The sequence below is a fragment of the Topomyia yanbarensis genome, chromosome 1, assembly GCF_030247195.1.
Source record: "Topomyia yanbarensis strain Yona2022 chromosome 1, ASM3024719v1, whole genome shotgun sequence".
NCBI classification, from domain to species: domain Eukaryota; kingdom Metazoa; phylum Arthropoda; class Insecta; order Diptera; family Culicidae; genus Topomyia; species Topomyia yanbarensis.
In genome coordinates this window covers 201,622,335-201,638,626 of record NC_080670.1, presented here as the reverse complement: position 1 = coordinate 201,638,626, position 16,292 = coordinate 201,622,335, and the positions used below count along the sequence as shown (strand labels likewise).

The window sequence follows — 16,292 nt, the reverse complement described above, 5'->3', positions numbered from 1 at the left end:
AGTGTACCTTCGCTTGAAAGGATGGAGGGAAGCTCGTGGTCGCCGATCTTTCGTAGTAGTATTTTGCTCGTTGTCTAAAGTCATTCGCTCGCTAGAGTACTACAGTGCTTTGCTGCCGGTTACTACGCAGTGATCACTGTACGTTACAGTTTGGTCGTTGTAATGCTCGGTGAAATCTTAATCACCAAATCTTCCCACGATTTTTGTTTAGCTAACTTGATTTCTTTCCGTGCCGAGATCTCTAGAAATTGAACGGCTCGAAGATGCTTTCTACGTTGCTAAATTTCTTGCTTCATGTCTTTACAATATATCAGATAGGAGTAACTCCAGAAGTAAAAACGAATCCAAATTTAAAAGGCTCTGAAACGATGTAACAAAAGCTACATTTCGTTGCGAAACTTGACCTCCTGTTTCAACAGACTTCGTAGCCGATTCTTAACTGGAAGGCCAGTGCTACGATCCTAATGACCACTAAGAATCCTTCCTGGCTGGGGCTCATGAAAAGACATCATATTTGACGGCGAGTAACGGTTGTAAATATTAGCCAGCCTATGTGCTATGTACGAGTGATACTTCTCTATCGGTATACTAAAATGACGTATGTTAGAAAATTAATATAATAAAAGCGTTTTTTGTATTACTAAACTAGTATACACATTTGCATAAACTATGCAAATGTTGTACAGTACTAAACTGCGCCTACTAAATTGTACTTGCAACAGAAAGAAGCGATTAATCATACGAGTTAACGGAGAAAAACCTTGTTTTCTAAATTACCAACGGATGCTATAGGTACAAGGATGTAAGCTTTCGTCAAATAATAGTTCACGTAAGGACATTATCTAGATCACTCAGGATCACTGCCGGCCACTACCCATGTATGAGGGTAAGCACTTCGGCAATGTCGTATTCTGGTATATCTTTTGTCTGTTTCGATTCCTTTTTCAAAGGAATCTCTGGCGGCACAGGAGAGGACGCTTGCCTCGCTGGTGATGCCGGTTGCGATGGCTGTTGTTTCGGTACGATAGCACTCGATAGAACTGACTGTTGTGCTTGTTGGCGCTTTTTCATGTCCAGTTTTAGCGGCATTTTTGGGGACGGAGATCTGTAAATGATGACAAAATACCATTATTCTACTGAGACAAGATAACCGACTTGTAGTGGTTTGAGCTGAAAAGAAAACAATAACTAGCGGACATTCAAATTTGTTTATTTATTAGATCAATCATTCGTTAGTAGAATTCACCGTAAGCCTGAACCCACAGGTTTCGTGGAAAAGTTTCCGTACTCACCTACTGTGTTCTGTCCTTTTGCTCGGTTCGACAGTTGCTGCGGCAGTTGATTTTTTATCATTCCCTCGTTGCTCGTCAATTTTAGAACCCGTTTCCTTGCCCTGGTACGGCCTGGACGTCACTGATTCCCGGGGCTGTTTTTTAACTTCACCGACTGATGAACTCCGGTGTTGCGCGGATGCTCCCCCCGTTGTCGTATGCTTTGAATTCCTCACTGCCGATATGACGTTAAATTTGGCTTTCACTGGGACTGTCACAGCTGGCACCGTTTTAGCGCATGAAGCTGCTTCAGATTCTTTCGGGGGTGGAACCTCCGCCGGTTTGCTGGATACCTTTTTAGTTGAACTTTTCGAGGATTTGCTAGACTTTTTTGAACTCTCCAACACCACTGGTTGCTGTTCTAAAAAACAGATTGGTTCCTGTGCGTCGAGGCAAATTTTTCTGTCGTCAAGTATGATGTTAAATTTTTTTATCAGCCGACTTTCGACGACGCTGGTGCGGATCGATTTTTCCTCATCAAAAACGAAACCAAAATAGCAACCGGACACTGTGTCTTCGTAACAGGATTTAAAGGAACACTCGTCATAATCGTCCACATCTTCCTCTTCCTCACTTTGTACTTCACCTGCTTCCGTCCGATCACTCCTGTCGGCAACTTCCAGCGATTGGTTCTCCTTGTTGGATTCGGGAGTAGCTTCATTTTTCGTCGTGCTGTCGTCCTTTTCTCTATCGGGACTTCGGAAGGCGTAAATCTGTTTGCCCGGCCCCGGAGGATTCGTTTCCGCACAGGACTGCTCCTGATCGGGGGTGTAACATAATCGCGTGAGATTTTCATTTTCGTACGTCCCCTCGATCAGCTGGTTGTCTGTTTTGAGGGGGACTTTTTTGGCTTGGGGCGAATCTGGAACCGGAATGGTAGTCGTTTTCGCTTTTCTCCGGGGTGAACATTTCTTTACAGGACTGATTACTTCATCTAGATGGATAATTTTGCGGGGCGTGGGATTTTTGCGTTTTGACGAGGCGGAGGTAGATCTTGTTTGATAAGGAGTCGCTTGGTGCGGTTTCGCAATGAAAGGGGTTCGGTTGCTGGATGATTGAGGCTGGGCTGCTTTCACAGAAACTCGGCTCAAGGTTTGTTCTTTACGAGTAACGATCACTTTCCTACTTTTAAATGCAGGGGGGCCGATGAATTTCCGCTCGATCCTTTTTAGAGGAGGGACATGAGTTGTTTTCAAACAGGCTAAAATTCGCTGCTTCTTTGCTTCTAGTTCTGCCAGTTGGAAACGACGGCGAACTTCGTTAGGACTGGGAGACTTCACTGGAGTGGCGGTCTTTGGACTTGCGGTAGTCGGTGGAAGTAGCTTTTTGCCGGGTGTCTTTTCAGGGGTGCTGGCTGCACTACTAGAATCGGAGGAGGAATCAGAGCTGCTGCTTGAATCAGAACTCGAAGAATTTGGGTCCGCTGGCGCCGGTGGCGGAGGAGGTGCTGGTGGATCAGGCTCCAATACAGGTTGTTCTTTCGTTTCTTGTTGAATTTCTTCTTCTGTTGAGCATTTGAGTTCCTCTATTGCTGTAGTGGTGGCTTCCGATTGTATTCGCTTCTTTCTTTCACCGTGCAGCATCGCTTCGAGATTTTTATCTAAATCTTCTGATTCGTCGGGTTTATAGTACGAACTGCCGGATGAGTAATCCGTTCTGCGGGAGCTAAATCCTCCCCCGGTGTTGCTTTGTGGACTCACCGAATTAGTCGATTTCGGGGTACTGATCAACCCGGGAGTGATGGGGAAGTTGGGAGTCTGGATTTCGCAGGATTTCGTCATCGACGAGCTGGCATCGAGACCCTTGAGGTCGCGCATGATTTTGGTCATCGGTGTGTCCAGGAGCTGCTCGGGAATGAGAAACCGTGGAGTAATGGGAAAACTGTCCATTTCGTTTTTGAACGGTGTTTGCATGAGCAGGGAAGATGCGAGCGTGCAGTCTGTCGGTATGTGGAACGGTGCGGGCTCAGACTTATCTGGATTTTTTTGGGGCGTTGGATCATTGTTCGATGCTGCAGTGTCCTGCTGCAGTTGTTGCTGTTCTTGCTCTTTGCGTGTGTATTCGGCACTGGATTTCTTCGCCAGTAGTTTGGGGTGATCTTTTACCGCTTTGGGAGGGTCTGAGGGAGCAAGTGGTTCGACGGGAAGAGCCGGTGGCACCTCGGTAGGGGCAGGCGGTTCTACAGAAAGGGCTGGCTGCTCTTGGGGAGGAGCAGGTGGATCTGAAGGAAGAGTCGGCTGCTCTTCGGGGGGAGCGGGTGGCTCTGAAGGAAGAGTCGGTTTCTCTTCGGGTGGAGCTGGTGGTTCTGTTGAAGGAACCGATTGCTCTTCAGAATGAGCTGTTGGTTCTGTGGCAGAAACTGGCTGCTCTTCGACTACAGTTTCTTGTTCCGGTTCAATGGAGGATTCCAGTTTGACTATCTTTGATTTATCCTTCCCCGTTCGTTTTTTCTCCGTGACCTGGAAAATAATAATATAATAATTATTCACGGATGACACGTAACAATTATGTAGTTTGTAACCCTCATAAAGGCTATCTAAAATCGTCACTTCAAGATGCCCCTAAGACCCAGTGAAATTATAAACCTCTTTTTGGTTATTCTATCAGTGAGCACCCAAAAATGCTCGATCATTTGTACTTCTCATCAAAAATTCATCAATCCTTAGAACTGTAACCAGCCGGGCCTCTGAGACCCCTTGCCTTTTTGAGGGTTAAGCGCATAAAATTATAATCGAACATCACAATTCACAGTGTATGATGTTAAAACTTTCATACAATACAACTTGCATTCAAGGTTCTTTTTGTATTTCGCGAATAGACGATGTTGAAATCTTAGCATGCTTTGACATAATGGTCAGTTTGTTTCCTTTATTTGAACGTGTCAACCTGAAGTGTGATCGTCTCTTTATAGGAAATATATAGGCTGATTGATGCATACAACGATACGGCCTCGGCGATTAGTTCCCAGCTGCTCTTTTATACAAGTGCGAAGTCCCGTGTACCGAAATTCGAAATAGGCTTTCTCCCACCGATACCAGGCGTACAGACTCCGAAGGAGTTGAGTGACAATGATAAACCCACCAGTACGAACCGTAAATAACCGAACGCGCGCGCGTGTTCAAACCGAACAAATGTAATCCGCTCCATAGACGAATTATAGTATGTGGTGCTTCTCCAAAAAAACCAGTTTCCACCCACCTGATGAGCCACAAACGCTCCTAACTCAACAGGGGTCTAGTTCTCTCCGCTTCGTGGAACAGCGGCCCCTCTTTAAGTGGGACTTTACCAGAATACTTAAATTCAGACAATATCATCGATAGGAAGACCCTGCTACTGCGGGCTACAGCATCGGATGGTGAGTTCGATGCCCGACTGATAACCGATCCGTTCACGATTTTGGAATTGGTTCAGCGTATGTTAGGATGTGATCCGACAAAGGTGGTTTCGGCCACGAAAGAGGTTGGAGGTCCCCGGTATGTCTTGAGGACGACCTCAAAAGCATACAAAGCTCGATTTGATCCGAGTGATTGAAGTGGTCTCTCACCCCACACTGGATATCACTCAGCGTGTTTTTTTTTCATAGTAAGATTTAAAAGGATTCAAAAGCCTAGCCTGTAGCGTATTGGCACTGTGTAAGATTCCCTTTCGTGCCTTACCACTAAAAATACTCCTTACTCGTTTTTTGCCTTTCGCCCCTAGGAACTACATCTTCGTGGAGGGGGAGGAGGGGGGGGGCTATGTTACTGAACCCTTCTATTCCTCTGTACCATTCAACACTACAATTTCTTGAGCCCTTTGGCCCCTATCCGGCGCCTTTTTGGCATACCAGCTCCATTAAGCCCTTCCTTCTTTGGACCATTCAGCTTCCGAATTGTTTGCGAACTACTCGGTCTAGCCCCCGACGATATACCTAGCCTACTTCGACGGACTCCCCGGTGAGCAAAATTTTGCCGAAGCCGAGCCAACGAGCAAGGTGTCGATGTCAGTTCGGCGATTCCGATGGAGCAGGGCGTCCGGTTTGCTGGTGTCCCGACAACCCGCAACTGATGGTGTCTCGTTGCGGTTTACTCAGTCTAGACCCCGGTAGTGAATCCAGCTTACGACGACGGAGAGTTCTCCGCCGAAAGCAACTATCCTCGATTCTTCTTTGCTTTTTGCTATATCTCTATCGCGCCAACCGGTAGCGTTCCAGGGTCGGTTTGGCGATTCCGGATGGAACGCGGCGTTCGTTTTGCTGGCGCCCCGACAGTGGACCTAGCCTACCTTGGCGGAGAGTTTCCCGGCGGTGATTGCTCTCCCGAAACCGTTGCTCGCTGTTCATCACGCCATTTCCGCTGCAAGTCGGTCGAGATCTGCGTCACCACATCCTACACGTTTACGTCGCTTGTCATTCTGCAGACGACATTATTTGAGTTGATGTTAGAATCCTTCCCGTTTCACGCATCTAATCTCAGACATTCGAATACCACATGCTCCGGTGCCTCATCAACGTTCTCGCACCCCAGGCACAATGGCGACTTTGCGTGCCCGAACCGATCAAGATATTTCCTGAAGCAGCCGTGGCCCGACAGGAGCTGTGTCAGGTGGAAGTTTACCTCCCCGTGCTTTCTATTGACCCACGTCGACAGGTTTGGGATGAGTCGATAAGTCCACCTTCCCTTCTCCGTATTCCTGCTGCCACCTCACCGTCAAATTGAATTGGTGGGACCATCTTCCTCACGTTTCTAGTGTTTCTCCGATTGTAGCACTCGATATCCTCCGCCAGGCGGATGCAGATGGGGATCATCTCGGCGATAACGCATACTGCCTTCGACGAAATTGGTCTGTACGGACTCGCGATTAGTACGACCGTCAGCCGCAACGTTCTGTTCAGCTTCTCGCGGAAACCCCTGGTTTTCAGTGCCGCACCTCAGGTGGAAAACCCATATCGCAATATCGATGACGAAACACTAGATAGCAGATGTACTGCTTCTAGGGCAGCCGACGTGGTTGTTGAAGTTCAACCGGTCGTCAATTACCACTGCACGTTTCTGTTCAATCACATGCCCTTCGACGTCTATCTGTATCCGTTGAACCACTTTGCTCCGTCTTGTGGTGAGCTATTTGCAGTTTGATCCCGTTCATCCAGCTCTCGATCGTGTCCATTGTCTCACCCATCACAATCAGTGACACGTCGTCCGCGAAATCCACGATTTTCTTGGGCAGCTGCAGTGTCTTTGTCCTTCGTTCGTCTCGTACAGCAGTACTCTGCTCTGGAAATAGCTATTCAGGATCAACTAATGTTCTGAGTGTATCCAGCAAACATATAACACTGTACGAGGCCGGATCGCGCCTTAGCTTTGGCAGCATTCATCTAGACAGTTTTGCAGCACCATCCTGAAATATATCCGGGTATACTAGGATCGCAGCTTTTCGCACCACGTTTGGTATTCCATCAACGCCGGGGACTTTCTTTGATTTCAGTTCATTCTTAGTCATTACCCACTTACCGATCGTCCATGTTAGCTCCTTCTTCTTCGCCGTACGATGTCGGTGGCCAGGTAGTTGCATCATGCTTCAGGAAGAGACCCTCAACAATTATATTCAGCTTACTCGGGCACTTCGATTGGCGTCGACGGGACCTGCGTTTTCGCCATTATGACTCGGTACGCGTCACCCTAGGAATTGGCGTCTACATCTCGTAGGCAACAACTTCTTGTGGCAATCTAACTTGCTAAGCTTCCGTTTTAAAGCGACCCTAGCTTTCCGAAACACTGCCTTGCGCTCCTCTCTATCTGGTTCCGATACTGTTCTCTGAGTTCGTCTTTTGGATCTGAGATAACCAGCGCACTGAGCGTCTGGTTCCCCCAGTAAGTCACTCAGGGTGTCTACGACATCGACACCAAACACATGACCAACGATGAACTTTTTGTATGAACTGAAAGATCAAGGAGTCGTAGCGATCCATACGATCACCAAGTTGTATTCCCGATCTGCGGATGCCGCTCTCGCACCTGCGTTCCTACAAATCAAGCAGAGGGCTGGGATCAGACTAGTTCGAACCTTCAGGCCAAGTATATAACCAGCCATTCACCGAAAGTGAACTTTTTGTGGCATTGGAATCGGTACACGGTACAGTCTTCCAGATTGGATTCCCCACCGGCAGCCAAGCAAGCGATATTGGACACTATTAGCCGCGTTAGAAGTGGCGAGCCGATGCCCGCTTTCTGCAAGGAAGTACTGGTAATCCTCTGCTTCGCTAAGACACTCGGCTGATAGACTTACTGGAAAAGTGTAAACTCTTGGATGAACGACAGTACACGTTCCGACGTGGAGCAAGAACCGGTGCCTACCTCGCTAGATTTGGAGAGGTAGAACGCGAATATGTAACCGATGGCCTGCATGCCGACATCGCTATTCGCGACGTGGCGAAAACATACAACACACTATTCATGATGGACACGAACTCTTTGTCCGCCAACCTGCCGATGGGTATCTATTTTTTCGTCTACGTCGACGACCTCGTGCTGGCCGCGATAGAAAGGACCATCGAAAGAACCCGCCGTAAACTTCAAGGGCGGTGAGCCGATGGGCGCTATCAGTAGGTTTTAACCTGTCATATTACAACAGGCAGACCGATCCTGCTGGAAGGAGCAGTCGTTCTCTACAGTAATGAACCGAAAATCATGAGAATAACCGTGGACCGTCGCCTCGCCTTCGCGTGACAATTTCGACGAATCAAAGTCGATTGGCAGAACCAGTTGCGACTAATTAAGGTGATCGCTGCCGACTCAGGCGCTGCAATCGTCGAACTGATCATTAGCCAAGTGTTAATCCACAGCAAGATATTCTACAGAGTAGAGCTAACGTCCCTCAATATGGAAGGTCTTATCAACGTTTTAAGCCCTCTATTCCACGGAACAACCTGCGCTGCTTCTAACCAGCTTCCCAGTAAGCCTACATAGAGGCCGAGATTCTCCCCCTTCGTTGGGCGGCTGTACTCAGCTTCGTTAGAAGAGCACTGGGATTTTTGGAGCGTTCTGCCGGAGAGGGCTACAGACAGCGCGATTCATCAGGAATACACAAGCGTGGATCTGTCACTGACCGCCCGCCTCCACCGAGTTTCTTGACAGCGCCTGGCACGACCGCAGACCCAACCTAGACCCTAGTCTGTCTACAGAGCCAAGCACCGGTGCTGCCGGTAGAGAAGCTACAGCTGAATACATCCGACAGAGATGGTCATCAGGTACAACAATCACGTGCGGATATTCACCGACGGCTCCACGATCGGTGATGAGGTCAGAATAGAAGTAAGCGAAATAGGGGAAGGGCTCTCTTTCCGCCTACAGGCGCCTTGCTCGGTGTACTCTGCAGAAGCGTCGGTAATCACGCTCGCTGTAACCCAAAAACCGTCGCTGTACTATATGTCTCTTAGGCGATCATCTGTCCTTGAGCCGTGGAAAATATCGCCATCCCTTTATTCAGGCTATTGAGGCCAAATATGACCCACTCACCACAATTTGTTGGGTCCCCGAACACTGCGGCATCGACGGCATTGAAAATGGCGATCGCCTGACGACCAGGGGGAGAGACGCCCGCAAATGCTCACCCGCCTTGTACTAGGTTCTAGCATTTTGGGCCATACGAAGTTAAATATAACAGATGTCTTTGTGTGTCACTGGCATGGCAGTACCGGGCACGTTCAGCGTGTCAAAAGTTCACTCGGCCGACAACCATCAGTACTGACACGACTCAGAGTAAGACACATGAGGATCTCCCATGTCCACATCGTATCGCGTGTCTCTCCACCAATATGTGTTATACGTGAAACCCGAATAGTAGTGAACTATCCAGAGTTCGGTGACCTCCGGTAGCACTATAAATGATCACACTCCATCAGAGAGACCCTCATTAATGACCCCACCCGAGAGGAAATGCTGCTGTTCTCAAGGACGCGGGACTTCTCCAGATTCCTCTTACAGATTCCGTCAGTGTGTCATGGGAATAGGTCTCCATGAGGGACCCACTATCGGCAGAGTTTTCTAAGATGTGTTTTTCCGATAGGTCACACGCTGTCCCTAGAGTCATGGACTATTCTACCCCCGCACGAGATCCTTGATACGAAGAGATTTGTGTGCTGGTTGCAAAACTTTTGCATCGATGGAACTTCAACTGCCTCGAGTAAATCGCAAGTATTCGGGAAACGAGTTCGTTAAATCTCGCCCTGAACAAAAAGAAGTTGGTCGAGTGACGGACATTATCCAATAGTTCCAGTTGACACCAGTCTTAATTTCATCATGGTGGTTATTTTAGTCACGTCTTATTTGAATGCATTTCTTTCTGTTCCGTATTCCTTGGTACAGGTACAGTTGTTTCCGAAGCAGCTTTCATTTTGTTGAGCTTGAGTTTAAGAGCCGTCCACTAAATTTGCTGGTATGCTTGTTCATACGACGTCCTGGTCGCACGGTAGAAACTGTTCTGGTAAAACGATATCTTCTGGATGATATTTTCCTTGCAAAAAGCCGGGCATTTTCAATCAGATAGTATTTTCGGTAGGCATCGGGGATGTGTATAATAAAAGTATTATACCATTAAAATATTGGTCTTGATAGCAAGGCCGGGTCGATCTGTCCAAAATCGAGGTGCGTAAAACTTCTTTCAGAGTCCCGTACAATCGATCCATGAGGTTATCTTCAGAAGCCTAACGGTCAATTTCTTCACTGGATAAAAACCGACACTTCTCAACAGACGCCAGAAGAAAAAAAAAATCCTTTTAAGCCTACTATGCAAGCACAGTGGAATGCAAGCGACTTGAATCGGTCCCGATAGCCCTACTTTACCGACAAAATCAGACCGTCATTGACTGGGACGGCAAAAAAAATGATGGCCAACAACCTTTATTCCTAATTACCGGAAACACCATAATCGGTAGACCAGGGATTGTTGTTTGGCGGAAAATAGAATTAGTCACTAAAATATTTAAACACAACCTCAACCATTAAGAAGCCATGTGTCTTTTTCGGTGTGGAGAAAAATGTAAAGTAACACTACTTCGGGTTTTCAAGAGAGAAAATGCAAAAACCAGTTCACAAGTTCTTGAAGAACGACGAACCAGAGAAAACAGAGCTAGATGATCACCTTGAAATAATAACCTTTTCCCCTATACAAAAGAAATCGAAAAAAAAAATTCAAAATTTCCGCCATTTTTTACAAATCATTAACCTAGTATCATAGCACTAAAATAGCAAAAAAAAAAGAAAAATGAAAAAAAAACTCACCTTCGTCTTCGGACTGCTAGACTTTCTCTTTCTAGCCGACTTTCTACTGCTGCTACCACCACCACCACTCTTCGACAGTCGCCGTTTGGCCGGAGTCTTCTTCCGTGGGGACGTAAACTTAACATAAATCTTACTCGGCTCTGGCTGTTCTTCCTCGTCCTGGGCCGGTGCTTTCACCCTGCTAGAAGGTGTCTTAGCCGGTGTCTTCCCAGCAGCGGCACCGGTTTTCTTAGCCGAAGCCAGTGCATCCTCGAGCATCTGCGCGTGCGCTTCCGTTATCGATAGGTCTCCCTCGATAGTGGTTTCCGCCGATGCATTAGCAGAAGCATCCGCGGCGCTAGCCGTATCCTGCGACTTTCGCGGAGGAGCTTTTTTGCGCCTTGGTTTGGGAACTTTGCTGCGTAACTGTTTCTGCTCCTCGACTTGCCGCAGATGCTGATCGAAGTTAAACTTGGAAACGGAACGGATTCGTCGCCACTCCTCCATATCGATCTGATTGACCGGTTGAGGCGTGGTTGGCTGAGCCGGAGCCGTAACTCTTGTCTTGGTAATCGATGGCATTTGCTTGCGGATTTCTGTGATGGGTATCTCAACCATCGGTGGTGTGTTCGGTTTGTCCCCATCTTCGCTGGCTGAACGTGACAAAACTCGAACGCAACTACGAGGATCTTTCGCTACTCGCGGTGTATTCGAGACGGAATTTGGATTTGCAGGGGCTGCGCTGGAAGTGATAGCCCCTATGCCGTGGACCGAGTCCCAGTCACCTGCGAGGGTGATCTGGCTAGTGGAAGGGGTATTCAAAAGCTCCGGTTGAGGTTGGGAGCTCTCATCAATGCACTCCAGTTTCGGGATTCGAGACGGGTAAATTATGCGATGATCTACGGAAGCCGGAGCGGACCCAGGAGTCGTTGTCGGTGGGAACTGATGTTTGGCAGGTGTGTGAAAGTTCAGTATCCGAATGTGTGAGGCTTTTCTGCTCGGCGTAGAGGAGCACCGAGTTTCGGCGTTGGTGACGATAAAATTTGGAGGTGTCCGTTTGACTTCCGGTTTGGCTTGAATCGGTACAAATGCGGAACTTATACTATTGATGGCGGTGACCGTGTTGGCCGTCGATACGTTACACGTGTTGAGAGCAGACGTCGTTAAGGTGCTGTTACTGACAGCAACAGTTGATGAAGAGGAAGGAAAAATGAGGAATTTGTCCGGACTGGGTGTTGTGTCAGCCAAGGAAATCGCCGAATTACTTACTAACTGTTCCGCGAGTGAGGAGTTGTAAGTGTTGAGTACCACCGGATACTGCGAGCTAGGATCGAAGTAATAATTGGGGATGTTTATGAAGTAGGTGTTCTCCGGTATCCCGGTGCCACAAATGGGTAGCAAAGTTGGCGGTGCCTGCGGGAGCGTGTTCGTTTGAGCTACGCTGAGTGGTTGGTGGGTAGGAAACTGCAGTTGGTTGATGTCCATCACTTTCGTTGAGTTGTCCGGTTGAATGACATAGAACTGAGTCGTCGAAGCGGCCGGAGTCGGATCTTCCTCCGCCGTAGAGGAAACAGTCGGTTGAACGATGTCTCTAGCAACAGAAACGGTTTCGGGCGGGACGGCACTTACGACTTCCGGTAAGGATCCAGAATATGGAACATTCGAAATTACGCTTACTTTTTTCGTCGATTTCTTCGTCGCAGAAAATAAGTTGTAATTCTTTTTACAAGTTTTCCTCAGCCTGGCCTTGAGTGGTGTTTCCGTTACCGGCAACGGTTCTTCCACTTCATCTTCTTTTTCATTTTCGCCCTTACCAGCCTTGCTGCTGATATCAACCATCATGTCGTCGAAAACTGGATCTTTTACCGCATTGTTGACAATGTTGGATATCAATTCTTCAAAGTTAAAATTCAGCAAATGATTATCCTGCTTCTGTTGTTTAGATGATTCATCTACTTTCGTTGCTTTCAGAGAAGTTCCTTCCATAGGATCCGACTGCTGCTGATTTAGGGACGTTTCCAACCCCTTGTTAATCAAATCCGCAAGCTTCTCCGGGTAGCTTTCGTTTTCCAGCAACGTCTGCGAAAACAGATCGATTGGTGGAAACTTTCTTAGCTCCTCCTCGTTCTCTGGTTCATCTTTAGGCTGACAGTCATCTACGCCCTCTTCGACCGAATCCCGACTGGAATCCCCATCCTCAATGGGCGAGATATGCGACAGATTCGACAAATTATTCCCCACCGCAACAGCGCTTTCATTCAACACAATGAAAGACTGACTTAAACAAATCCGCTTCAGCCTCGGCTCACCAGTTTCCGGGGTACTACTACTGGCCATCGATTGTGGAGGCGACAAATTTATTCGCTTTCGCCGACTAGCACCATTTGCACCCGATACCTGTCTCCGCTGAAGCTCGCTGTCCTCTTCTGCAACAGCTGCTTTAGAATTTGGCTTCCGATTACATCTTCGTGCCACCATTGACAACAGGAAGTCAACTTTCTTCATTAGCGTCCAATCGCTTTGAATTGAAACTCCAACGTTAAACTTTTCAACAAAGTTTTTTACTGGAAAATAATAAAATTTAGCTTCCTTTTAAAGATTAACAATTTAAATAGTCTTACATTTCATCTGAATCTCGCTGTATTCCCGGAATAAATCCGTTAATTTAAGGCTGGAATACATAACTGGACGATAGCCCCGTTTCAGCACCTTCCGTTCCTCCCTTAGATGTTGGCTGGAATTGCAAAATTCTTCCGCTGCCTGGTTTAGTTTTTGCTCGTACAGGTAGGCTACCGACGGATGATTCCAATAAGTCTCGTACAACGCAATGCAATAGGAACAGGAAAAACAAAAAATACCTATCAGACTTACCCAAAACTACCCGGGCGATTTCCGAGTGCAAAACAACTTCCATTTTTTCACCCGTTTCCTAACAATTGCCAACGAAATCGAAATGTATCAAGCGCAGATTCGCATCCCCGCGTGTGCGACTAGTTTTCGAAACATTTCGAAGTGATTTTCGGCGGAAAATTGATCACTTTTTAGCGTAGATTCGCGAACGCTACGAAAATATTTACAACCCAAGCGAGTAAAGTATCAACTTTGTTTGTGTGATGACAGCCAGCTGTCAACGTTCGAGCATTCGCGCGCAATTTTTTACGGTCCTAGCCCTCGCGGGAATTTTGACGACTGTGCGAGAACATTTCAAAAGGTAGTAGATACACAAATTGAAGTTTGACAAATTAGGGTAACCAGCGTGATTAGTTCATCCATACATTTTGGACAATTCGCACATTCACTTTTCATTTTTCTGCTTAATACCTCCAAATTTGTGTAGTTTTATGAAGGCAAATACAATTTGGGGTTCTTTCTAGCTTTGAAGTTTAAGTTCCCTGTTAAAATATTTCTTTCCACCGTATATAGAGTAACAAAACTAAAAGCATATTTACACCCTCGGTGAAAATAGAAATTTATGAAAATGGAACCAAACGATATTATAGTTACAGTTGAAACCTGGAAAATCCAACCAGCGACAATAGTTTTTTCTCTTGTTTAGTGGTAATCCATGATGTCGGAAGTAGTGCGCTGTATAGTGCATCATTGTACGAATACAGCGCACTATACTCCCGACGTGATTCCATTGTTTAGAACCAGAGAAAATACGAAAGTCACTGGTTGGATTTTCCAGTTTTCAACTGCAACCAGAATACTTTAATATACTCAGCGACCCTATGCACAATTCTGCATTAACTTTTCAAAAGGGCTAAAACATGTGTAAACAAACTTGTTTTGCTGATTTCAGATAATAATTGCTACAATTTCAACGCTGAAAACATTTGAAATTGCTTCTAGTAGGGATAAAGATTGGGATTAACGTGAATTTTTCATAAAATTCCACTCTGCTGCGTAGTAATGAGCGAAACAATTTTGTTTGCAATAATCTCTTTAGCCCTTTTGAAAAATAAATATTGAATTGTGTGATATCATATTCGTATTCCCTGATCATTTTAAATGGTTTTTAGTGAAACATGTTTGCAGTATAGTTTGCAGTGGATATTTAACTTGGTCACCGGGAGTGTGAACGGACGATGGACGGAATCGATGCAGAGTGGTGAATATAAATGGCATCACTGTTCACGGTGCACGTTCGCTTTCGGATACCTGATTTTAGTGTATTCTGACAAACTGTAAACTGCCAGCGTTTCGTGAGTTTTGAGTTTTATAGTCAAGTAGGAGGGAACAGCTCGATCGACCCACATCGTCCATTGGGAATATCCGGGAAGAAGTTTCTTCAAGTATCAGGTGTAGCGGATTCTACTTCTCCGTATTGCGACACGCGTTTTGCAATTAGCTCAGGAGGGGTATACGGTGATAGGTAATATAGTGGTACCTCTATATACAGTAGACTGGTTTAATTTTTGGCTTTTAGCTCCACTAAACCCTACTGGCTCCTTTTATGGCCCTTAGTAATTGTGCAAATTTTGGTACCGATCGGTTGCGTCTACGGACCCTCCAAAAATTTCAAAGTTTATGTGGAAACTAGTATGAAAAATCGGTTAAAATAGAAAATAAATTCATAAAAAATCCTCTCATAAATCAATTCATGAGAACACTATATATTTCTAAAGGTATTCTTCTACTGAACACATTCGTGGAAAATTGTAAGTTTGTGAAAATTCGCTGAGAAAAGTTATTAACTAAAGACGCAGCATGACTTCAAAACAAATGGATTTTATTATTAATCATAGCAACCCTGATTGAATAGCTCCATCGTTATACAAAATGTAAACTACCACCTACCGCTCCCGTATGGCAGATACAGCTATTCAAACAGGGTTGCTATGATTAATAATAAAATCCACTTGTTTTGAAGTGATGCTGCTTCGTTAGTTAATAACTTTTCTCAGCGAATTTTCACAAACTTGCAATGTTCCACGAATGTGTTCAGTAGAAGAATACCTTTAGAAATATATAGTGTTCTCATGAATTGATTGATGACGTGATTTTTTATGAATTTATTTTCAATTATAACCGATTTTCCATACCAATTTCCATATAAACTTTGAAATTTTTGGAGGGTCCGTAGACGCAACCGATCAATACCAAAATTTGCACAATTACTAAGGGCCATAAAAGGAATCAGTAAAGCCTGGTGGAGCCAAAAGTCAAAAATTGAACCAATCTAATACACATGCTACAGTGGGCTGGATATGTAGCGCGAATGCCGGAATAGAGAGAGAGAGAGAGAGAGAGAGAGAGAGAGAGAGCAGTTAAAGCGCAGCAGAGTGCTTGGAAGAAATCGTCTAATGGAACTTGCACTCACTGCAGCGGCCGTTCAAGTAGACTGAGCTAAGATGATCCGAGATCGAGTAATTTGGAATCCACGATGATGACGAATGGCAAATCTTGCGAACAAAAAACATTTTGAAAACTGTGGCTTTCTTTTTTGTTCCGATAACAGCTAGTCGAAATCTATAAAATGACAGTTTATTATACGTCTATCTGCGTTCGCTTGAACATTTTTTCCATATCCGTACAATTTCAAAAACGCACACTTTTTTTGCTGAAGTTCGACATCATTTGCTCAAATCCTTCCGACGCGTTTAGTACCTACCTTTTCTCGCATGATTACACTTGTTTCTGTCACAGCTGAGTTAAAATAAAATGCGATCATTAAGTTTCTGGTTTGTGTGATTGGATGTGTACTCCGGGAGTACACTTCATC

General features: G+C 45.8%; 1 protein-coding gene across 1 annotated transcript; it reads right to left on the bottom strand.

Moving 5' to 3' along the window:
• Positions 1 to 617: 617 nt before the first annotated feature.
• LOC131688256 (mucin-2) lies at positions 618 to 13,552 on the bottom strand. Its single transcript, XM_058972447.1, has 5 exons — positions 13,439 to 13,552; positions 13,189 to 13,356; positions 10,589 to 13,131; positions 1,293 to 3,790; positions 618 to 1,105 (listed from the first exon to the last, which is right to left on the bottom strand). Exons 1-5 carry the CDS (start codon positions 13,479 to 13,481, stop codon positions 871 to 873), a joined length of 5,487 nt encoding a protein of 1,828 aa, XP_058828430.1. The 5' UTR covers positions 13,482 to 13,552; the 3' UTR covers positions 618 to 870.
• Positions 13,553 to 16,292: the final 2,740 nt, after the last annotated feature.

Bases quoted from the DNA above. Each gene is read 5' to 3' on its own strand.
- LOC131688256 (XM_058972447.1), bottom strand. From the start codon at position 13,481: ATGGAAGTTGTTTTGCACTCGGAAATCGCCCGGGTAGTTTTGG. The intron at 13,132-13,188 runs GTAAGACTATTT...ATTATTTTCCAG, and splicing joins CAGCGAGATTCAGATGAAAT to TAAAAAACTTTGTTGAAAAG. The intron at 3,791-10,588 runs GTGAGTTTTTTT...ATTATTTTCCAG, and splicing joins CTAGCAGTCCGAAGACGAAG to GTCACGGAGAAAAAACGAAC.